The 25,836-nt window shown below is 41.3% G+C and overlaps 1 protein-coding gene across 1 annotated transcript in view; it reads right to left on the minus strand.

The window, feature by feature from the left end:
* Positions 1 to 25,836, minus strand: part of CLIP4 (CAP-Gly domain containing linker protein family member 4) — a 340,478-nt gene that overhangs the window by 93,617 nt on the left and 221,025 nt on the right. The window contains exon 12 of the mRNA XM_053712642.1: positions 3,859 to 3,923. Coding sequence (XP_053568617.1) covers positions 3,859 to 3,923 — 65 coding nt within the window. The remainder of the gene's footprint in view (positions 1 to 3,858; positions 3,924 to 25,836) is intronic.

Below are 25,836 nucleotides of genomic sequence, written 5' to 3' on the forward strand. Positions count from 1 at the left end.
TTTCCCATGATTGTGATTCCTACTGAACCAGACTGAGAGACCATTTAAAGGCTCAGGAACCCTTTGCAGGTGTTATGGCTTAATTAGCTGATTAGAGTTGGACATTTTGAGCCTAGAATATTGCACCTTTTCACAATATTCTAATTTTCTGAGATTGTGGGTTTGGGGTTTTCATGAGCTGTAAGCCATAATTGTCACACTTATGCCAAATCACGACTTGAACTATCACCTTATAAGTTGCATTAGTGAAATAAATGAACTTTTGCACGATATTCTAATTTTTCGAGTTTCACCTGTGTTAGGTTTTTTTTTTTTATTACTCAGTGCAACTTATAACATCCAAGTGAAAGATATAACACCAACATGTCAGGCAAAAATAAAGACAATTCAAAAACACAATCGCCGAGTTGGAAAAAGGATTACCCCCTTGTGTCTGTATTTTGTTGAACCACCTTTTGCTTTAATTACAGCCTTTAGTCTGTTGGGATATGTCTCTACTAACGTTGCACATTTAGACTGCAATATTTGCCTACTCTTCTTTGCAGAACTGCTCCAGTTCCGTTATATTTGATGGTGACCGTTTGTGGACTGCAGTCTTCAAGTCATGCCACAGATATTCAATGGAGTTTAAGTCTGGGCTCTGACTAGGCCATTTACCGTTTTCTCCTTCAACCACTATGTGGTCATTTTTGCTGTGTGGTTTGGGTCATTGTCATGTTGGAAGGAAAACCTTCTTCCCATTGACAACTTCCTGGCAGAGGGCAACAGATTTTCCTCAAGAATTTAACGGTATTTTACCGCATCCATTAATCCTTCTATCCTGACAAGTGCTTCAGTGCCTGCTGCAGAGAAACACCCCCATAAAAGGATATTACCACCTTTACTGTAGGTATGGTATTATTTGGATGGTGAGCTGTATTGGATTTCCTCCAGACATATCATTTGGTGTTGAGGCAAAACAATTCAATTTTAGTCTCATCTGACCATAACTCCTTTTTCCATGTGGCCTCAGAATTTCCTAGGTGTATTATGGCAAAGCTCATTCGTGACTGCATGTGGCCTTTCTTGAGGAGTGGCTTTTTTCTTGCAACCCTCCCATATAAGCCACATTTGTGGATAATTTGTAATATTGTTGTAACATGCACACAATGACCACTCTTTGTGAAATTCCTGCAACTGCTTCAGAGTTGCTGTGCACCTCCTGGTAGCCTCTATGACCAGTTTCCTCCTGGCTCTTTCATCCAGTTTGGAGCGTCATACTAATCCAGAGAGGGTATGTGTTGTACAAAATACCTTCCACTTCTTAATAATAGATTTCACTGGGCTTCTAGGCATTGATAAAGCCTTTGATATTCTCTTGTATCCATCTCCTGACTTGTGCCTGTCCGCAACATTATACCAGAGATCTTTTGACAGTGCCTTGCCACCCATAGTTGATTGTTTGCTTTAGTTGCACTACCAGGGACTGAGATGCTCCAGGAAAGCTCTTTTCATGCTGAGCAAATCAATAAGCCCACAGCTGATCACAGTTGAAGGTCAAATAGCTTTGTGTGTGCCATTAAGAAGGTGATTAGCTACACTTGATTGAGTTTACAAGTAATTTTAGGAGGGGGTGATTTTTTTTCTAACTCAGTGATTCTGTTTTTGAATTGTCTTTATTTTTGCCTGAGATGTTGGTGTTATATCTTTCACTTGGATGTTATAAGTTGCACTGAGTAATTACAACTAGATAAACAAAAACTATGTCTGTCTTTATTTCAGACTGCAAATCAACAAAAGGTGATTATTTTCAAGGGGGGGGCGATTCTTTTCAATACCCACTGCACATGACCCTTGGTACCCCTGAGCAGAACACATCAAAAATGCAGTCCCACACTCATTACATAATTAAGATTGTGTATTTGTAACGTTAAATTCAGAAAGAGTAGCTCACTTCCTGTGTAACTGTTAAATAAGAAATATTGATTAGAATCTGTTTTAATATTGAGGCCAACTTTAACATAAGTCTGAAAATACGGACTCCAGCTAATCCTAACTTTAGGCCCTCTATACATAACGGTTTAGGTGCTCCTAGCTTAGATTCAAATGTTCTCTGATCTTCACTTAAAGGGATATAAAACAGTGTGTTTCATTATTGTGATAAAAAAGCACTAAGAAATGGATTATACTTAAAGGGACAGTAATAGAGCATGGGATTTTAAACAACTTTCCAATTTATCAATTTTGCATAGTTCTCTTGGTATGCTTTATTAAAAAGTAATGCTAGGTGAACTCAGGAGCGTACACGTGCCCTTAGCCATCTGGCAGCAGTGTTTCCAACAATGTTTAAAACCATTTTATACATAGTTGTAAACTCTGTTGCCATAGAGTGTCTGTACAATTCTATAACAGCAGTATTTGCAACTATGTATAACGTTGTTATAAACATTCTTGCAAACACTGCTGCCAGATGGCTAAAGACACGTGCACGCTCCTGAGCTCACCTAAGATTTCTCATTAACAAATGATACCAAGAGAACTTCACTTCAGAAGCAAAATTCATAATAGGAGTAAATGGGAAGGTTATTTAAACTGCATGCTCTATTTGGATTATGAACATTTATCTTTTACTTTACTGTCCCTTTAATAGAAACCTTTGTGATTTGTATTTTTCATTTTAAACAGATTTTACCTTTTATTTATTTTTAACTTCAGGCAGTGTCTATTACTTCCTATCACAGCTCTATAAGGGGGCTGAGGTATCTACTAGTTTAAGGTCATAAGTTTTCTAGAGTAACTTGAGCAGGTTTACTACTCAGATAATGCTAGAGAGACAGTAATTGACCTTAAACTATTTTGCTTTAAATCCAGTTGTTTGCTTGCAAGGGAGTGCCAGACTTTCTATGTGTTGTGTTAATTTTGTTTTGTAATTTTCCTTATGGGCTTTGCACACAGGCTTGGCAAGGGTTAACTTCTTGAGTCCCTGAGAGCTGTGCAGCTGTCTATGAATGCTGATAAGCACCCAGGGCTGTGAGTTTTGCAGGGTCATGAGGTGTGCACCCAGTCCGGTTTGAGAGTGTGGTCTATTTCTATGTTATGTATATAGACAGACATATACATTTTCCCCTTGTTCTCTTTTCTTTTTGATGAAGGATAACTGGCCTATGGTAGAGTAGCCACAGAGTATAAATATCAACCATTTATGCCGGGTATGTTTTGGGGAGTTGAATCCCTAGAAGTTTTGCTGAAGAATCTTATGCAGGTTTACTCTCTGTTACGTTTTTTTTCCCTACAATTCTATTCTTCAAATAGTGAATTTGTATTCTACTTTGACAAATATTGACAGAATGTTTATAGTGTTGTTTAAATCTGTCTGCATGCTTCTCTCAATAAAGAAATAGTTAAAATGTATAATTAATTGGGGGTTAAATGTACAGTATGTCCCTTAAAAGGACAAAAACCTAAAGTTTTTTTCCACAATTCAGATAGAGCACATAACTTTACAATTTACATCTATTATGAATTTTGCTTCATTCTCTTGGTATCCTTATTGAAAAAGCAGCATTGAACACATCAGGTGAGCAAAGGCAACAGGCGCACCAATCAGCAGCTAGTTCCCCATAGTGCATTGCTGCTCCTGAGCCTACCTTGCTATGCTGTTCAACAAAGGATGACAAGAGAAAGAATCAAATTAGAAAGTAGAAGTAAACTGGAAGGTTGTTTAAAATTGCGGTCCCTGTCTGAATCATGAAAGTTTAATTTTGACTAAATTGCAATATTTCATGTAGCTTATGAATACTGTACATTGCTTCCTTTACTGACAAAGCATACATATAACTGTCAGGTTACAACATATTTAATGTTAGATGGAATACAAACCAGGAAAAGAATGATTCAGTTTGTTAGTTGGAATTTCTGACAGCGAATCCAAAGAACCAGATAACCTAAAAGGGAAGAAAGTTGTGTAAGTAAATCCCGAAAACCGTTACAGTGAAAAGAGATGAGAATTTAACTACATAGGACATTGTAATCTAAAATGTCTACCGTCCATATGAAAGAGAGCTATTTAAGCAGGCTGACATTTACTGCTGTAAACAGCTGATGAGCCATTCCCAGTAGTAGTCAAGCTTGGGATATGCAGTGCTCATGGTTCCCAATTTTACACAGATTCAATGTGAGTAGTGCAAAAATGTACGTGCTGTAATGAATTAGTGCAAGTAATTAGTCCAATACAATGTCCCTTTAAATTGAAACTAAGCAGAATCAGTTTTGTGTTTCATTGCCTTTGACTGATAGATACATCCTACTAAGGCTCAATGTATAAAAGGTACAGTGCATATTTGTACCAATCAGCCAGAGAGGATTAGTATGAGGATCTGCCAGCCAATGAGCAATTAGTAGGAAGTATTTAAAGGACACTGCTGTATTGGTTTCAATTTATAATTCTAAAAAGCTTGTACTTCTCATTTTTTCAGCACAATAAACAAAAATTAATATGTTTAAATGTAGCTTTTTTTATATGGATTTGTTTTTGGGAATGTTCTCCTTTTAAAAATCTATAATGAAAAATATAAAAAAAAAGGATCAATAGGGCAATGATAAAACAACATTATATAAGTGCTGGATTTATTCTTGTTGTGACAAGATATGGAGCTAATTATTATAAATACAATATGGTCACATATACGGATAGAGAAACAGAAGTTCCAAGAAATAAAGTATTCAGAGACCCTCTCCACATTTTGAAACCACCATAAAAAAATAAAATTACGGAAAGCGTTAGCCGTTAGTAATGTCATGGTCCTTACAAAGTAGAAATTAACTTTCACAAGAATCCTTGACACATTATAATTAATGTTTCAGTACCGAGACCATCAAAAACAAAATAACCATATTAACACAAATGTACCTCTTATCTTAGTATAGTTTGTTGAAACCTAGCTCCTTTCCAGGAAAGCATACCAGGGTAGCCTCAGGAGAGAACATGAGTCTTGACTATATATTAACCTTGTTGCCAACACTGCTGCCTATCAATGGACAGTGAAGCCAGGAACAAATAATTTGTCTACTTCTGATCGTTGGCAGACTCAGTACTGCTAAGAACTTGGGGTACTTGATATCCAACAAAACCAAGTAAAAGTGAAAACCCTCTATATAATTTCAAGCTATCGGGCAGATTTACAGTATCTCACTCTATGCAAACTCTTAGAGCAGAATTGATGTCTATGGTTTAGTAAGATCATTTATGAGAAGGATGGTCTGAAGACTTTTTACTTAAAAAGATGTTTCCTCTCCAAGGAGGTAGGAAACGATGACCCATTTTTTATGATTAGGTTTAGGAAGAACATGAGAGAAAACAGGATTTATGTAAATGTTATTAAATCCCTTTTTCACTGTCTGACACTTAAGTTAATAGTTAGCTATAGCCGGAAGTTTAAATATTGCCTCCTTGCTACCGAGTACGTTCTGGAAGCAGCAAGACAGCAAAATTTGAAATAGATTATCGCCCAGATTATAACAAATGTAAAAATAGGAGAGAGCTACTGCAATGTGAATGATGCACTTTCATAAATCATCTGCTTATGTGGTGACAATGCCAGGGAGGAACACAGCTAGTGCCTGGAAACATTAAAAGACAGATGTAGATAAAGCTCTGGAGCCGTGTACCAGGCTGGAGTTTCACTGAATACAACATAGTGAGGAACAGTCCGTTAGTGAAGAGTGTAAGATTTATGTAAAGCAGGAGTAGCACTCCATCTAGTGGGCACAAGCCTGAAAATGTGATACATGCTCACAGAGACTATACATTGCTATGAACATGGAGACGCAGGACTGAAAACTAATACGTTGGTGGATGAAGGGGAAGTGAACAAGAGTGCCAAAACCAGAATGTGACACGGGCGAGCTTGAAGGGACAAACACTAAATACCATCTATAAACATAGTACAGGTAGCCCTCAGTTTACGCCGGGGTTAGGTTCCAGAAGGAATGGTTGTAAATCGAAACCGTTGTAAATTGAAACCCAGTTTATAATGTAAGTAAATGGGAAGTGAGGGAGATAGGTTCCAGGCCCCTCTCAAAATTGTCATAAGTAACACCTAATACATTATTTTTAAAGCTTTGAAATGAAGACTTTAAATGCTAAACAGCATTATAAACCTAATAAAATAATCACACAACACAGAATATATAATTAAACTAAGTTAAATGAACAAAAACAGTTGCTAAACAGCATTATAAACCTAATAAAATCACACAACACAGACCACTTGCATTTTTCTGCAAACAGTTCTTTCTATGCATTCCAGTCTGGACTGATTTATAGACAGGAAGATCTTGTTCCTTTGAAATCTGCTCGATAGCTCAGGTCTGGTTAAACTGATTAATTTCAGCTTGCTTGGCTTTGCTTCAACAAAAGCGGACAGCTCCACCTACTGGCTATTTTAATAAATGCACTGCTTCTCAATGCTTTTCAATAGCAGTCACATGACTGGAAAAAAGGTTGTTATTCTGAAACAGTGTAAATTGAACCGTTGTAAAACGAGGGCCACCTGTATTGAGGTTTTTCCTGCTTCCCTCTAGTCATGAATGCAGCCATGTTGAAATCTATATTTCATTACATTCCAGTGTGGTTGTGTTGTCACATGTGCAGTAACTCTCCTTCAGATACCTGCAGGGCGAAAAACATAAACTATGCTTACCAGATAATTTCATTTATTATCACGTTATCAAGGCATATGGAACATAATTGAGAGGGCAGAACTAAGGCCTTCTCACCATATAAACAGGAATTACTCATTAGGAATAGAGGGAGTGCTCTCTAAAGTAACAGAATCCTCCATCGCTAGTGCAATAACCGGAGAACAAGAGAAATAAAACATCTTATTTTACTTAACAAAACAGCACCCATATACCCAATGGCTGGGGCACTCACCACCTCCTATGACCCAGACAGTACAGAGATTTATGACTCCTCTCTGATAAACACCCGGTCAGGAAAAAGGGAATGAATCACATGGTGCACAATACAGGACTGTCCCTGCTATGAGAAAGCGCGCCAAGCTTGTAAGCTGCATGGCTCTCAAAGTGAAAGGGAAACCTGTATATTCCATAACAGCCGATGAGCCCATAACATCTCACACATAAAAGCAGCATAAAATCAAATAAACATATAAGATTATTCCCCCTGTTCAATAATCCCCTAAGGAGATATTAACCCTTGATTCTATACAGATAATAGGAGTCACACGGTGACCCTGTCTTCTTGCGTCATCATACAGGTATAAAATATGAAACGATCTTACCAGAATCTACGCCGTGGAACAGGAACACACCCCTTCAAGTTTGACAGATAGTAGTATCGCTTCTGACATGGACTTGAGTGAAGAAAGCAGGCAGCGAAACTCGTCAACGCTGATTGCCTATGGAGCTGTTAATATGAGTCGGGATGGTTTCGCAGAAAGACTCTACCTGCATCTCCGGACTTTCATCCATGCTCTCACTGAGAGGCTGACAGGACTACTTAAAACTACAGTCCCATCTCAAAGAGTACTACCCTCCATAAGAGACAACTCCGAAATCTTCTAACACTTCTCTGCCACCTCCTGAGACGAAAGGTAAATAACGACTTGGGTTATGAGGAAGTGGGGGAGGTAGTCAAGCCTTTGGCTGGGTGTCTTTGCCTCCTCCTGGTGGCCAGGTTCAGTATTTCCCACAAGTAAGGAATGCAGCTGTGGACTCTTCCCATATTAAGATGGAAAGGAATATAGAACAAACAGAAAACATAATTTATGCTTACCTGATAAATGTATTTCTCTTGTAGTGTATCCAGTCCATGGATCATCCATTACTTATGGGATATTCTCCTTCACAACAGGAAGTTGCAAGAGGATCACCCACAGCAGAGCTGCTATATAGCTCCTCCCCTAACTGCCATATCCAGTCATTCGACCGAAACAAACAGAGAAAGGAGAAACCATAGGGTGCAGTGGTGACTGTAGTTTAATTAAATTTTAGACCTGCCTTAAAATGACAGGGCGGGCCGTGGACTGGATACACTACAAGAGAAATAAATTTATCAGGTAAGCATAAATTATGTTTTCTCTTGTTAAGTGTATCCAGTCCACGGATCATCCATTACTTATGGGATACCAATACCAAAGCTAAAGTACACGGATGATGGGAGGGACAAGGCAGGGATTAAGCGGAAGGAACCACTGCCTGAAGAACCTTTCTCCCAAAAACAGCCTCCGAAGAAGCAAAAGTATCAAATTTGTAAAATTTTGAAAAAGTGTGAAGCGAAGACCAAGTCGCGGCCTTGCAAATCTGTTCAACAGAGGCCTCATTTTTAAAGGCCCAGGTGGAAGCCACAGCTCTAGTAGAATGAGCTGTAATCCTTTCAGGGGGGTGCTGTCCAGCAGTCTCATAGGCTAGGCGTATAATACTCCGAAGCCAAAAGGAAAGAGAGGTTGCCGAAGCTTTGTGACCTCTCCTCTGTCCAGAATAAACGACAAACAGGGAAGATGTTTGACGAAAATCTTTAGTAGCCTGTAAGTAAAACTTCAAGGCACGGACTACGTCCAGATTATGTAAAAGACGTTCCTTCTTTGAAGAAGGATTAGGACACAATGATGGAACAACAATCTCTTGATTGATATTCTTGTTAGAAACTACCTTAGGTAAAAACCCAGGTTTGGTACGCAGAACTACCTTATCTGCATGAAAAATCAGATAAGGAGAATCACATTGTAAGGCAGATAGCTCAGAGACTCTCCGAACCAAGGAAATAGCCATCAAAAACAGAACTTTCCAAGATAAAAGCTTAATATCAATGGAATGAAGGGGTTCAAACGGAACTCCTTGAAGAACTTTAAGAACCAAGTTTAAGCTCCATGGGGGAGAAACAGGTTTAAACACAGGCTTAATTCTAACCAAAGCCTGACAAAATGCCTTGACGTCTGGAACTTCTGCCAGACGCTTGTGCAAAAGAATAGACAGAGCAGAAATCTGTCCCTTTAAGGAACTAGCTGATAATCCTTTGTCCAAACCCTCTTGGAGAAAGGATAATATCCTAGGAATCCTAACCTTACTCCATGAGTAATTCTTGGATTCACACCAGTAAAGATATGTACGCCATATCTTGTGATAGATTTTCCCGGTAACAGGCTTTCGTGCCTGTATTAAGGTATCAATGACTGACTCGGAGAAGCCACGCTTTGATAGAATCAAGCGTTCAATCTCCATGCAGTCAGTCTCAGAGAAATTAGATTTGGATGATTGAAAGGACCTTGTATTAGAAGGTCCTGTCTTAGAGGCAGAGTCCATGGTGGAAAGGATGACATGTCCACTAGGTCTGCATACCAGGTCCTGCGTGGCCACGCAGGCGCTATTAGAATCACTGATGCTCTCTCCTGTTTGATTTTGGCAATCAGTCGAGGGAGCAGAGGAAACGGTGGAAACACATAAGCCAGGTTGAAGAACCAAGGCGCTGCTAGAGCATCTATCAGCATCGCTTCTGGGTCCCTGGACCTGGATCCGTAACAAGGAAGCTTGGCGTTCTGGCGAGACGCCATGAGATCCAACTCTGGTTTGCCCCAACGATGAATCAACTGAGCAAACACCTCCGGATGGAGTTCCCACTCCCCCGGGTGAAAAGTCTGACGACTTAGAAAATCCGCCTCCCAGTTCTCCACGCCTGGGATATGGATTGCTGACAGGTGGCAAGAGTGAGTCTCTGCCCAGCGAATTATTTTTGAGACTTCTAACATCGCTAGGGAACTCCTGGTTCCCCCTTGATGGTTGATGTAAGCCACAGTCGTGATATTGTCCGACTGAAATCTGATGAACCTCAGTGTTGCTAACTGAGGCCAAGCCAGAAGAGCATTGAATATTGCTCTTAACTCCAGAATATTTATCGGAAGGAGTTTCTCCTTTTGAGTCCACGATCCCTGTGCCTTCAGGGAGTTCCAGACTGCACCCCAACCTAGAAGGCTGGCATCTGTTGTTACAATTGTCCAATCTGGCCTGCGAAAGGTCATACCCTCGGACAGGTGGACCCGAGACAACCACCAGAGAAGAGAATCTCTGGTCTCTTGATCCAGATTTAGCAGAGGGGACAAATCTGTGTAATCCCCATTCCACTGATTTAGCATGCATAATTGCAGCGGTCTGAGATGTAGGCGCGCAAATGGCACTATGTCCATTGCCGCTACCATTAAGGCGATCACCTCCATACACTGAGCCACCGAAGGGCGCGGAATGGAATGAAGAATACGGCAAGCATTTAGAAGCTTTGATAACCTGGACTCCATCAGGTAAATTTTCATCTCTACAGAATCTATAAGAGTCCCTAAGAAGGAGACTCTTGTGAGTGGGGATAGAGAACTGTTTTCCTCGTTCACTTTCCACCCGTGAGATCTCAGAAATGCCAGAACTATCTCTGTATGAGACTTGGCAATTTGAAAGCTTGACGCCTGTATCAGGATGTCGTCTAGATACGGAGCCACCGCTATTCCTCGCTGTCTTAGAACCGCCAGAAGTGAGCCCAGAACCTTCGTAAAGATTCTCGGGGCTGTAGCCAACCCGAAGGGAAGAGCTACAAATTGGTAATGTCTGTCTAGAAAGGCAAACCTTAGGAACCGATGATGATCTTTGTGAATCGGTATGTGAAGGTAGGCATCCTTTAAGTCCACTGTGGTCATGTACTAACCCTCTTGGATCATGGGTAGGATGGTCCGAATAGTTTCCATTTTGAAAGATGGAACTCTGAGGAATTTGTTTAAGATCTTTAGATCCAAAATTGGTCTGAAGGTTCCCTCTTTTTTGGGAACCACAAACAGATTTGAATAAAAACCCTGTCCTTGTTCCGTCCGCGGAACTGGATGGATCACTCCCATTACTAGGAGGTCTTGCACACAGCGTAGGAATGCCTCTTTCTTTATCTGATTTGCAGATAACCTTGCAAGATGAAATCTCCCTTTTGGAGGGGAAGCTTTGAAGTCCAGAAGATATCCCTGAGATATGATCTCCAACGCCCAGGGATCCTGAACATCTCTTGCCCACGCCTGGGCGAAGAGAAAAAGTCTGCCCCCTACTAGATCCGTCGCCGGATAGGGGGCCGTTCCTTCATGCTGTCTTAGAGGCAGCAGCAGGCATTCTGGCCTGCTTGCCTTTGTTCCAGGACTGGTTAGGTTTCCAGGCCTGCTTAGATTGAGCAAAAGTTCCCTCTTGTCTTGAAGCGGAGGAAGTTGATGCTGCACCTGCCTTCATCCCGCCGACGCGGAACATCCTTCTTTACCGACGGACTAGCCTGCATTTTCTATGATCTTAGCAGAAGTAACCAAGATCCATGGCTATTCTCACATATTCTGAGGAGTGAGGTAACTTCAGAGAGGGAATGGCGTGCAGGTTTTCCTGCAATAAGGTATGTGCAGTTAATATTTTTCTAGGGATGGAATTTGCTAGAAAATGCTGCTTATACCGGATTAATGTAAGTAAAGCCTTAAATGCAGTGATAGCGACTGGTATCAGGCTTATTAATAGAGATACATACTCTTATAAAAACAGAATTTATGCTTACCTGATAAATTACTTTCTCCAACGGTGTGTCCGGTCCACGGCGTCATCCATTACTTGTGGGAAATATTCTCCCCCACAGGGAAAGGCAAGGAGAGCACACAGCAAGAGCTGTCCATATAGCTCCCCCTCTGGCTCCGCCCCCCAGTCATTCGACCGACGGTTAGGAGAAAAAGGAGAAACTATAGGGTGCCGTGGTGACTGTAGTGTATAAAGAAAAAAAATTTCAACCTGATTAGGAAACCAGGGCGGGCCGTGGACCGGACACACCGTTGGAGAAAGTAATTTATCAGGTAAGCATAAATTCTGTTTTCTCCAACATTGGTGTGTCCGGTCCACGGCGTCATCCATTACTTGTGGGAACCAATACCAAAGCTTTAGGACACGGATGAAGGGAGGGAGCAAATCAGGTTACCTAAATGGAAGGCACCACGGCTTGCAAAACCTTTCTCCCAAAAATAGCTTCCGAAGAAGCATAAGTATCAAATTTGTAGAATTTGGCAAAAGTGTGCAGAGAGGACCAAGTCGCTGCCTTACATATCTGATCAACAGAAGCCTCGTTCTTGTAGGCCCAAGTGGAAGCCACAGCCCTAGTAGAGTGAGCTGGGATTCGGTCAGGAGGTTGCTGTCCGGCAGTCTCATAAGCCAATCGGATAATGCTTTTCAGCCAGAAAGAGAGAGAGGTAGCAGTAGCTTTTTGACCTCTCCTCTTACCAGAGTAAACGACAAACAAAGATGAGGTTTGTCTAAAATCTTTTGTTGCTTCTAAGTAGAACGTTAAAGCACGAACAACATCTAAATTGTGTAATAAACGTTCCTTCTTTGAAACTGGATTCGGACACAGAGAAGGAACAACTATTTCCTGGTTAATATTCTTGTTGGAAACAACTTTTGGAAGAAAACCAGGCTTAGTACGCAAAACAACCTTATCTGAATGGAAAACCAGATAGGGTGGATTACATTGCAAAGCAGATAATTCAGAAACTCTTCTAGCAGAAGAAAAAGCAACCAAAAACAGAACTTTCCAAGATAATAACTTAATATCTATGGAATGTAAAGGTTCAAACGGAACCCCTTGAAGAACTGAAAGAACTAAATTTAGACTCCAAGGAGGAGTCATGGGTCTGTAAACAGGCTTGATTCTAACCAAAGCCTGAACAAAAGCTTGTACATCTGGCACAGCTGCCAGTCGTTTGTGTAACAAGACAGATAAAGCAGAAATCTTTCCTTTTAGAGAACTAGCTGACAACCCTTTATCCAAACCTTCTTGGAGAAAGGAGAGAATCTTTGGAATTTTAATCTTACTCCAGGAGAATCCCTTGGATTCACACCAGCAGATATATTTTTTCCATATTTTATGGTAAATCTTTCTAGTCACAGGTTTTCTGGCTTGGACCAGAGTATCTATCACAGAATTCGAAAACCCACGCTTGGATAAAATCAAGCGTTCAATTTCCAAGCAGTCAGCTGCAGAGAAACTAGATTTGGATGTTCGAATGGACCTTGTACTAGAAGATCCTGTCTCAAAGGTAGCTTCCATGGTGGAGCCGATGACATATTCACCAGGTCTGCATACCAAGTCCTGCGTGGCCACGCAGGAGCTATCAGAATCACCGAGGCCTTCTCCTGTTTGATCCTGGCTATGAGCCTGGGAAGGAGAGGAAACGGTGGAAACACATACGCTAGGTTGAACGACCAAGGCGCCACTAATGCATCCACTAGAGTCGCCTTGGGATCCCTGGATCTGGACCCGTAGCAAGGAATCTTGAAGTTCTGACGGGACGCCATTAGATCCATGTCTGGAATGCTACTTGTTCAGAGCGGCAAGGAGAATGACTGGGGGGCGGAGCCAGAGGGGGAGCTATATGGACAGCTCTTGCTGTGTGCTCTCCTTGCCTTTCCCTGTGGGGGAGAATATTTCCCACAAGTAATGGATGACGCCGTGGACCGGACACACCAATGTTGGAGAAAGTGTAATATAAAACGTTTGCTGGCATGTTTAATCGTTTTTATATATGTTTGGTGACAAAACTTATTGGGGCCTAGTTTTTTTCCACATGGCTGGTACCATTTAAAAATAACAAACTTTTGATTGAAGAAATAAACTAAGTATAAAACACCACTCTCCTCTTACGACCTCCATCTTTGTTGAGGGTTGCAAGAGAATGACTGGATATGGCAGTTAGGGGAGGAGCTATATAGCAGCTCTGCTGTGGGTGATCCTCTTGCAACTTCCTGTTGGGAAGGAGAATATCCCATAAGTAATGGATGATCCGTGGACTGGATACACTTAACAAGAGAAACAAACTTATATAACATAACAGAATACTTATGCAACCAGATTACAGAGTCAGACGAAAAAGAAATACATCTAAATAAGAATGTAATAAATCTATCCATATATGATTTGACAAATGAACAAATAAGTCTTTTAGCCAAAGGTCTGAATTTGGTTCCATCTCACCATTGTAATCTTTTTTAAACAATCCTAGATGTTAACAAATTTGTACAGAAGATGACACTTCGTAAACATTTTTTTGAAGCTAATGATGAGATGGAACAAAATAAATTATTGGTCAGTGAGGTTACAACAACGGTAACTGAGACATAATCAGATTGTTTAACATTTTCTGAATGGTGCACAATAACAGATATGCAACATCTCACTCATGAGGGACACCATGATACAACTGGGCTAATTAGTGAAAAAGATATTGACATTAGCGAATTAAAAAAGAAAAGTAATTTTTACCCTATACACACTAGATCTAAAGTATTAGATATTTTCCAAAAAAACTATAGAAGAAAATCTTAGAGCCTTAAGTGAGAAAAAATGTAATCTAATTAACACACAAGGAGAAAGAGGCTTTGAAAATATTGAATGACAAAGACAACATTGTAGTGAGACCATCCGATAAGGGAGGGAATGTTGTTGTATTAAACAGAAGTGACTATATTACAGAAGCAACCAGACAATTAAAAGATAGGGAAGTATATATACATTTGAAAGAAAATCCTATGGAAAAATTTAAGTCTGGACTAGAAAGATTAGTTTGTATGCCAAGTGTCAAAATATAATCGCTACATCTATTTCTGATAGTCTCATACCTGTACACCCTGTAATTCATTATTTTCCCAAGATACATAAGCACCATATTCACCCCTGGCCGACCCATAATTGCTGGAATAAACTATCTAAATGAATCCCTTTCTGAATTTGTAGATGCTTTTTTGCAGCCTTTAGTTAAAGGGATACCAAGCTATATACAAGATACAACCTCCTTATTGATGAAACTTAAAAAATTAACTTGGAAATCAATGTATAGATTTTTAACAGTAGGTGCAACATCACTCTACACTTCAATACGATATGAAAAGGGCTTAGAAGCTACTGAATTTTTTCTTAATTAGCAAAGTAAGTATGAATCTGATACTCAGGAATTTTAATGTTTCAAAGGGATTTCTATCTCCAGAAACGTGGGACTGTTATGGGGGCTAAATTTGCCTCTCCTACGCCAACCTTTTCTTAGGTTGGTGGAAGCAGTCCCATTTTTATGGAGATCGCAATCCCTTTAGAAAAAACATTGGACAGTATTATAGATACATAGACGATCTGCTATTCATATTTGATGTTAATGAAACTGAAACCAATATTTTCTGTGAATATCTAAACAGCAACACATGTAATATGATGTATTTTTTTTGGATGTAACGATACAATGTAATAACTCAAAAGACAAAATAGAAACAGCCTTTTAAAACCCACAGCAGGGAATACTATTTTGGGCTTAAAATCTTGCCATCCCAGACATGTCATAAAAGGCATACTCAAGGGTGAATATATAAGGGCCAAAAGAAACTGCTCAAATGATTCAGACTATCAAAATCAAGCCAGTTTTATAACAGACAGACTGAAAAGTAGGAGATATAAGGAACAGATTTTAATAAAAGCAAAACAGAGTGTAGATGACACACCTGGAGAACAATTACTTAATTACAGAGCCAAAAAAACTAACAAAAACATCAGAAAACTAAATTCATTACAACATATAGTCTTGAATATCACAAGATCTGTAATATAATCAGGCAATCTCTTCCCATCCTATACTCTGAGCCTATAATCAAAAAGATTGTCCATGAAGGATGCGAGTTCATCCCCAAAAAAGGAAAAACAAAATTTATGCTTACCTGATAAATTTCTCTCTTGTGGTGTATACAGTCCACGGGTTCATCCATTACTTGTGGGATATTCTCCTTCTCAACAGGAAGCTGCAAGAGGACACCCACAGCAGAGCTGTCTATATAGCGTCTCTCCCCTAACTGCCACCCCCAGTCATTCGACCGAAGACAAGCAAGAAAAAAGGAAACTACAGGGTGCAGTGGTGACTGTAGTTTAAAAATAAAAAACACCTGCCTTAAAATGACAGGGCGGGCCATGGACTGGATACACCACAAGAGAAAGAAATTTATCAGGTAAGCATAAATTTTGTTTTCTCTTGTAAAGGTGTATCCAGTCCACGGGTTCATCCATTACTTGTGGGATACCAATTCCAATGCTTTAGGACACGGATGAAGGGAGGGACAAGGCAGGAACTTAAACGGAAGGCACCACTGCCTGTAAGACCTTTCTCCCAAAAATAGCCTCCGAGGAAGCAAAAGTATCAAATTTGTAGAATTTAGAAAAAGTATGAAGTGAAGACCAAGTCGCCGCCTTACAAATCTGTTCAACAGAGGCCTCATTTTTAAAAGCCCATGTGGAAGCCACCGCTTTAGTGGAATGAGCTGTAATTCTTTCAGGAGGCTGCTGGCCAGCAGCCTCATAAGCTAAGCGGATTATGCTTCTCAGCCAAAAAGAAAGAGAAGTTGCCGAAGCCTTTTGGCCTCTCCTCTGTCCAGAGTAGACAACAAACAAAACAGATGTTTGACGAAAATCCTTCGTAGCTTGTAAATAAAACTTTAAAGCACGAACCACATCAAGATTGTGTAAAAGACGTTCCTTCTTTGAGGAAGGATTAGGACATAATGAAGGAACAACAATCTCCTGATTGATGTTCTTATTAGATACTACCTTAGGAAGAAACTCAGGTTTGGTACGCAAAACTACCTTATCTGCATGGAAAATCAGATAAGGGGAATCACACTGTAAAGCAGATAACTCCGAAACCCTTCGAGCCGAGGAGATAGCTACTAGAAACAGAACTTTCCAAGATAAAAGTTAAATATCTATGGAATGCAGAGGTTCAAACGAAACCCCTTGAAGAACCTTAAGAACTAAATTTAAACTCCATGGCGGAGCAACAGGTTTAAACACAGGCTTAATTCTAACTAAAGCCTGACAAAACGCCTGAACGTCTGGAACCTCAGCCAGACGTTTGTGCAAAAGAATAGACAGAGCAGAAATCTGTCCCTTTAAGGAACTAGGAGACAATCCTTTCTCCAATACCTCTTGGAGAAAGGATAAGATTCTAGGAATCCTGACTTTACTCCATGAGTAACCCTTGGATTCACACCAATGAAGATATTTACACCATATCTTATGATAGATTTTCCTGGTGACAGGCTTTCGAGCCTGAATTAAGGTATCAATGACCGACTCAGAAAAACCACACTTTGATAGAATCAAGCGTTCAATCTCCAAGCAGTCAGACGCAGAGAAATTAGATTTGGATGTTTGAAAGGACCTTGAAGTAGAAGGTCCTGCCTCAGCGGCAGAGTCCATGGTGGAAAGGATGACATGTCCACCAGATCTGCATACCAAGTCCTGCGTGGCCACGCAGGAGCTATCAAAATCACCGAAGCTCTCTCCTGCTTGATCTTGGCAATCAGACGAGGGAGCAGAGGAAACGGTGGAAACACATAAGCCAGGCTGAAGGACCAGGGCGCTGCTAGAGCATCTATCAGCGTTGCCTTGGGATCCCTGGACCTGGACCCGTAACGAGGAAGCTTGGCGTTCTGAGACGCCATGAGATCCAGTTCTGGTTTGCCCCATAGTTGAATCAACTGGGCAAATACCTCTGGATGGAGCTCCCACTCCCCCGGATGAAAAGTCTGCCGACTTAAGAAATCCGCCTCCCAGTTCTCTACTCCTGGGATATGGATAGCTGAGAGATGGCAAGAGTGAACCTCTGCCCATAGAATTATCTTTGAAACCTCCAACATCGCCAGGGGGCTCTTTGTACCCCCCTGATGGTTGATATAGGCTACAGTCGTGATGTTGTCTAACTGAAATCTGATGAACCTGACCGCAGCTAGCCGAGGCCAAGCCTGAAGAGCATTGAATATCGCTCTTAGTTCCAGAATGTTTATCGGAAGGAGGGCTTCCTCCTGAGTCCACGAACCCTGAGCCTTCAGGGAGTTCCAGACTGCGCCCCAGCCCACAAGGCTGTCATCTGTCATCACTATAGTCCATTCTGGCCTGCGGAAGCTCATTCCCCTGGACAGATGGACCCGAGATAGCCACCACAGAAGAGAATCTCTGGTCTCTTGATCCAGATTTAGCAGAAGGGACAAATCTGTGTAATCCCCATTCCACTGATTGAGCATGCAAAGTTGCAGTGGTCTGAGATGTAGGCGGGCAAACGGAACTATGTCCATTGCCGCTACCATTAAGCCGATTACTTCCATACACTGAGCCACTGACGGCTGAGAAGTGGAATAAAGAGCACGGCAGGAAGTTAGAAGCTTTGACAACCTGACCTCTGTCAGAAAAATCTTCATTTCTACTGAATCTATCAGAGTTCCTAGGAAGGAAACTCTTGTGAGAGGGGAGAGAGAACTTCGTTCACCTTCCACCCGTGAGACCTCAGAAAGGCCAGAACAATGTCCGTATGGGACTTGGCGATTTGAAAAGTCAACGCCTGTATCAGAATGTCGTCTAGGTAAGGAGCCACCGCTATGCCCCGTGGCCTTAGAACCGCCAGTAGGGACCCTAGAACCTTCGTAAAGATTCTTGGTGCCGTAGCTAACCCGAAGGGAAGAGCCACAAACTGGTAATGCCTGTCTAGGAAGGCAAACCTGAGAAACCGATGATGATCTCTGTGTATCGGAATGTGGAGATAAGCATCCTTTAAGTCCACGGAAGTCATATATTGACCCTCCCGGATCATAGGTAGGATGGTTCGAATAGTCTCCATCTTGAAGGATGGGACCCTGAGAAATTTGTTTAGGATCTTGAGATCCAAGATTGGTCTGAAAGTTCCCTCTTTTTTGGGAACTATAAACAGATTTGAATAGAATCCTTGCCCCTGTTCCTCCCTTGGAACTGGGTGGATCACTCCCATGACCAGAAGGTCTTGAACACAACGTAAGAATGCCTCTCTCTTTATCTGGTTTGCAGATAATTGTGAGAGATGAAATCTCCCTTTGGAGATGAGGCTTTGAAATCCAGAAGATATCCCTGGGAAACAATCTCCAGAGCCCAGGGATCCTGGACGTCTCTTGCCCAAGCCTGGGCGAAGAGAGAAAGTCTGCCCCCAACTAGATCCGGTCCCGGATCGGGGGCTACTCCTTCATGCTGTCTTAGAGGCAGCAGCAGGTTTTTTGGCCTGCTTTCCCTTGCTCCAAGCCTGGTTAGGTCTCCAGACTGGCTTGGACTGGGCAAAATTTCCTTCTTGTTTTGCAGTAGAGGAAGTTGAAGCTGCGCCACTCTTGAAGTTTCGAAAGGAACGAAAATTAGTCTGTTTGGTCCTTAATTTGTTGGACCTATCCTGGGGAAGGACGTGGCCTTTTCCTCCAGTAATATCAGAAATGATCTCCTTCAGTCCAGGCCCGAATAGGGTCTGCCCTTTGAAGGGGATGTTGAGAAGCTTAGACTTTGAAGTAACGTCAGCTGACCAGGATTTAAGCCATAGCACCCTACGCGCCTGAATGGCAAAACCTGAATTCTTAGCCGTTAGCTTTGTTAAATGAAAAACGGCGTCAGAAATAAATTAATTGGCTAACTTAAGAGCTTTAAGCCTGTCTAGGATATCATCCAACGGGGTCTCCACCTGTAGAGCCTCTTCAAGAGACTCGAACCAGAAAGCCGCTGCAGCAGTGACTGGGGCAATGCATGCAAGAGGCTGGAGAATAAAAGCTTGTTGTATAAAGATTTTCTTAAGGAAACCCTCTAATTCTTTATCCATTGGATCTAGGAAAGCACAACTGTCCTCGACGGGGATAGTTGTAAGCTTAGCTAGGGTAGAGACTGCTCCCTCCACCTTAGGGACCGTCTGCCACGAGTCCCGTGTAGCGGCATCTATGGGAAACATCTTTTTAAAAGCAGGAGGGGGAGAGAATGGTACACCTGGTCTATCCCATTCCTTCGTAATAATTTCTGAAAACCTCTTAGGGATTGGAAAAACATCAGTGTAAACAGGCACTGCAAAGTATTTGTCCATTTTACACAATTTCTCTGGGACTACAATGGTGTCACAGTCATCCAGAGTTGCTAAAACCTCCCTGAGCAACAAGCGGAGGTGTTCAAGCTTAAATTTAAATGCTGTCATTTCAGACTGAAAGTCAGACTGAAGTAACGCCTTCCCTGAATCAGAAATGTCACCCACAGATAGAAGCTCTCCTGCTTCGGCTTCTGTACATTGTGAGGGTATATCAGACATAGCTACTAAAGCGTCAGAAAGCTCTGTATTTGTTCTAGCCCCAGAGCTGTCTCGCTTTCCTTGTAACTCTGGCAGTTTGGACAATACCTCTGTGAGGGTATGATTCATAACTGCCGCCATGTCTTGTAAGGTAAACGCATTGGACGCGCCAGATGTACTTGGCGTCACTTACGCGGGAGATATAGGTTCTGACACATTGGGAGAGCTAGGTGGTTTAACCTCCCTTTTGTCAGTCTGAGAAACCTCTGGTGATAAATCTTTAAAACCCATAATATGGTCTTTATAACTTATAGAAAGGTCAGTGCATTTAGCACACATTCTAAGAGGGGGTTCCACAATGGCTTCTAAACATAATGAACAAGGAGTTTCCTCTATGTCAGACATGTTTAACAGACTAGTAATGAGACCAGCAAGCTTGGAAAACACTTTAATAAATGTGAAAAAGCAATTAAACAAAAACGGTACTGTGCCTTTAAAAAAAAAAAGCTACCACATAAACTGCAAAACAGTGTTAAAAAGTAGTAAACTCTACTAAATTTTTACAGTGTGTATAAGAGACTAAAGCAGCATTGCACCCATTTGCAAATGGAAGATTAACCCCTTAGGCCCCAAACCGGATTAGAAAAACGGTAAAACCGTTAAAAAACAGTCAAACACACTGCCACAGCTCTGCTGTGGCTCCTACCTGCCCTTAAACATGATTTTTGCAGGAAAAAACCCTCTATAGTGGTCCTAGATGCCAGAGGACTCCTTTAGGGAAGCTGGATGTCTCAGTCTGAATATCAAATGTGCATAAAGTGCGCGAAAAAGGCCCCTCCCACCTTGCACTCAATGTCAGAGGGCCTTAAAAAAGTACTCCTAGGAGTGATCTAACAAGCCATGTGGAAAACTAGGCCCCAAATAAAGATTTATCACCCTCAGAGAAAAAACGTTTTTTCTATAAAACATGCAAACGTTTTTACACTAAGTAATATGAGTATTAACATGAATATTACCCTTTTTTGCAAGCATGATCCCAGTCGCTGTTAAATCACTGTATCAGGCTTACCTCAAATATACCAGGCACTGTCAGGATTTTCTAGACCTTATCATCTCTCTAGAAAAAAATATACTGAACATACCTCAAGGCAGGTAATCTGCAGACCGTCCCCCCAACCGAAGTTTTCTTTCCATACTCTTCAGTTATGTATGAGAACAGCAATGGACCTTAGTTACAAACCGCTAAGATCATCAAACCTCCAGGCAGAATTCTTCTTCCAATTTCTGCCTGAGAGTAAAACAGTACAACGCCGGTACCGTTTAAAAATAACAAAACTTTTGATTGAAGGTAAAAACCACACTAAGTCACCACATATCTCTTGATACTTCCTTTCTTGTCGAGAGCTGCAAGAGAATGACTGTGGGTGGCAGTTAGGGGAGGAGCTATATAGACAGCTCTGCTGTGGGTGTCCTCTTGCAGCTTCCTGTTGGGAAGGAGAATATCCCACAAGTAATGGATGAACCCGTGGACTGGATACACCTTTACAAGAGAAAAAACTTTGGCAAATTATCTTTCTTTCTAATGACACAGTGAGTACACGGATCATTATCAATTACTGTTGGGAATATCACTCCTGGCCAGCAGGAGGAGGCAAAGAGCACCACAGCAAAGCTGTTAAGTATAACTTCCCTTCCCACAACCCCAAGTTGTTCTCTTTGCCTTCAGTACAAGGAAGAGGTGTCTGAAGAAGAATGGATTTATTTCACTTCAATCAACATTTTATTATTTTGAAAGCCAGAGTAGGATTGCACTGACTTTTCCTCTCGAGATTGGGTATAGCCATACTCCACGTTAGTCTCTTCAGTAGGGCAGTAGTGGCTTTAAAGCAGTTAGAAAAGCACAGTAAGGCCCACCTCACAAGTTCCTAACATGTTGCTGCCCTAGTATAGACAGTCTGATTAAGTTTACTCTGTCTTTCTTTTCTCACAGACCTCTGTAAGGAGTTGGCGTCCTTCCACGTTGTGTGAGCGGTCCTCCTGCCGGATGGCTAGATGCAGGTAAGTGCCTACTGTCTTCTGGGGCTAGGAGGCTGGCACTATAGAGCAATTGAAAATATATTGGGCTTTCTGCAATTTATTGATGGGACTCAAATAATCCTGAGTGGGGATTGTTAAGGCAGAAGGCAGGCACTGTTAGGCATGTGACAGGAGATGGTAATTTATCCCTTCATGAATAGGAAGGGGTTAATTTCTTATTGGGCTTTAGTTTATTATAGGCAAAAAATATAAATTTGCTCTCTCTGAGCCAGATTCTAGTTTATTTATACCCGGAAGAGAAGATTCCGTTATTATTAATCCCTCCATAGCCTAAGGGTCTTGTAAGGTAGAGCCTCTGCATCGATACCTTTATTTAAGGGCTTTATGGGCTTGCATTTACTTTTTGCACTATTTCACATTTGCTAATTGCGGCTCTGTTATGTCATTCTGTCGGCTGGGAACCGCACGCTTTAGGTTAATGGCGCAGCTTCTCACAGCCTGGTCAGCTCCTCCGTCTTCTTCTCCAGAGCGGCATTGACCGCGTCTGTGTGTACATACAGCATGTAGTTTGCTGTTTAGATCTGTTACGGCTGTTGTTGTGTAACCAGCCGTCTTGATCTTTCTAAAATCCTTTTGTGTTATATGGGGGAGAAGAGGGAGAATATATTAGCTCCGTTATTAGTCTAATTAAAGAGCCAGTGTGTTGTGTTTTTTTCCCTTTGAGACAAAACGGATACATTTAAAGAGACAGTACTACTTTAAATGTATAATCTTTATTTCAATGTTTTCTAGATTCAGCTTTCTGGTGGGTTTAGTCCCTTTTGGGGGCTGTATCAGGGTTCTGTTTATTGCAACACAATGTTAATGTGCAAATCATATTCTATCCAAACGATATGAGTGTGCTCTCCATTTAAAGTGATGGTAAATTTGCCTCCAGAACTTCACATATTCTGAAAGCTCTTCTCCTAACTAGCATATCGATATCCTGATTTGGCTCCAAAGTCAAATGTACTTTTAATACTCAGCGTTTTTGTCAGGATATAATACCTCGTTTAATGCAGCCTCTCTCAACAATTTTGCTTAGGCTTCTTTGACTGACAGCTCTTTCAGCCAATTAGAACCTCACCATGCGCCTCATGTAAAGTAATCATAGCCCGCTCCGTGCTTGGAACGCAGCCTAGAAGTTGAACTGCAGCACATGCGCAACAGAAACAGTGATGCTGAAAACAGTAATCACTCTATCTGTTGCGCAAATAGCGTAGGGAGTTGCATGTGGAGTTCAATTTCTAGTCAGCATTCCAAGCACGGGAGCGTGCTCTGATTAATTTACATGGGGCGCAAGGTGAGGCTCTGATTGGCTGAAAGAGCTGTCAGTCAAAAAAACCTAAGCAAAATTGCTGAGAGAGGCTGCATTAAACGAGGTATTATAGTCTGACAAAAACACTGAGTATTAAAAGTACATTTGACTTTGGAACCAAATAAGAATATCGATATGCTAGTTAGGAAAAAAGCTTTCAGAATATGTGAAGTTCTGGAGGCAAATTTACCATCACTTTAAAAATGCTGTTCTTCAAGTAGCAGTTTACAGGAAAGCAATCATCTCTGCATAATCTGTAACTGTTTCTTAAATTAACTTTAAATTACTGTTTGTTTGTTTGTTTTTAAAGTGTCAGTCTTCTTTTTCATTATAATATTTAGATATTAAAATATGAAGAAAAAAAAATTTTGGCAGAGAATTCTGTTTCGTTTTTAGACACCAATAGCGTTTACAAATATACAATTATGCGTGTTCTTGTTTTGCTAAGTCTCCTGAGATAGGGATAATGTGTTGCCTCTGAACCCAATGTCTCCCAGGATGATGCTGTGTAGGTAATTCCACAGTTTTCTCCTTTCACGTCCCTAGCCTTTATAGCGTCACCTGCTGTGCCCTACGGTTCCTCATATCTTGGAAGAGTTATTTGCTGCAGAATCTGCTTCTCAGTTATCTTTTGGGTATCTTTATCTGCTTTTCCTTTTTTTTAGGGGGAAAATCACAAGGAGGAATATTAGATATTCAGATAGTAAGGTTTCTGTACCGCCTGCTTCTACACTGTTTGCCTTCCACGTAGGTCTGATGAGGAGGATACGTCAGTAGCCTCTGAGGATAAATTCTCAGATGTAGACAGTATAATTCCTTTATCTGTTGCAGAAGTTGTATCCTTCAGATTTCAGCCTGAACACCTCCGTGTGTAATTAAAGGAGGTTTTTGGCTGCCTTGGAGCGACTGAGATTCGTCTGTCGTTGTCAATCCCTAAAGAATCTAGTGAATTTTATAGATATTAGGAAAATCATGCTCACAGGAATGAGAGAGCTACTCTTAGAGTTTTTCTCCATCTCCTGTCCTTAAGAGGATGTTTCCTGTCAATTAAATGTAGGCTTACTTGGAAATTTGATATTGTCACTGTGGCAAGTGCGGCATCTTATTGGTGCGACGCTTTATTTGCTCCAATTGGTAGGGACTCCTTTAAGGAGGAGATCCTGAATTGAATTAAGGCTCTTGAACTAGCCAATTCCTTTATTTCTGATGCTACCATGCTAGTTTTTAAACAGGGAACCAAGATATCTAACTTAGCCGAGCTAGCCTGCGGGGCTTTGTGGCTATATCATGGTCAGTGTTTTTTTCCAAGCTTCTGGCGTTTCCTTACAAGGGTAAGACCTTGTTTAGACCGGATATGACAGGCATATTTCTGATAGTTCAGGTATACTAGGATTACGGCGTTGGACTTAAGATCCAAAGAACATATGTCCATGTGAGTTTGCACCCCACTTCTGGTACAATTTTAAAGATTTTCTCCCACAAGGCGAGAAGGTGGTGAATCGCTCTATCTTCAATCATGGATATGAGATGTCCCAGATAGGCTGTGGGCATAGTATCTCAGGGTTGCTACATGATAGTCATTCTTTCCTTTCCTGAGGCAGGTTCCTTCTCTCAGGGTTATCGGCACCAGATATCAGTGAGGCGATTTGGTAGTGCGTTTGGAACTTATATCCTGTGTATTTAGGGAGTTTGTGGTTCTCTAAAGCTCCTGGTTCTAAATACTCTTCCCTTTGGCTTTGCCATGGCTCTCAGAGGGGGCTATAATGCAGGTTTCAGGGAATTACTGTGAGGCCCTTCCTGGATGTCATAATGGTCCAGGCCCTTTTGTTTTTCAACAAGTAAACTCTCATACTGAGACCTTGTTGTCTTTTTTCGTTCCTTGGATGGAAGTAAATCTTAAATTGAATTCCCTTATTCCAACTACAGGGGAAGTTTGGTTAGGGTCCTTATTAGTTTCTCTTCTTTTGAAAATATTTTTGTCAGAGGTCAGACTAATGTTTGGCCTTCCAGTGGTTCAATGTATGGAGGTAATGGTCTGATGGTTGCTTCATTGGACATCATTCCTTTGATCGATTCCATCTGTGAATCTACGGACCTGGAACCTTGTGGCCCTGTCTCGGAGGATAGATCTGGATCTGTCGACTGGAGATTTTCCCTGTGGATCGGAGAGGAGTTAGTGGTAGAGCGCTCCTTAGCTCGCGAGAGGTAGCGGGTTCATTACCCACATTCTCCAGAATCTTTTGTTTATTTCTCAGGAGCAGCTGTCTCAGAACACAATCTTCCGGAGACCTTCCTGAGTAATAGTGACCACGG

Source organism: Bombina bombina, chromosome 4, assembly GCF_027579735.1.
Source record: "Bombina bombina isolate aBomBom1 chromosome 4, aBomBom1.pri, whole genome shotgun sequence".
Lineage (NCBI taxonomy): Eukaryota > Metazoa > Chordata > Amphibia > Anura > Bombinatoridae > Bombina > Bombina bombina.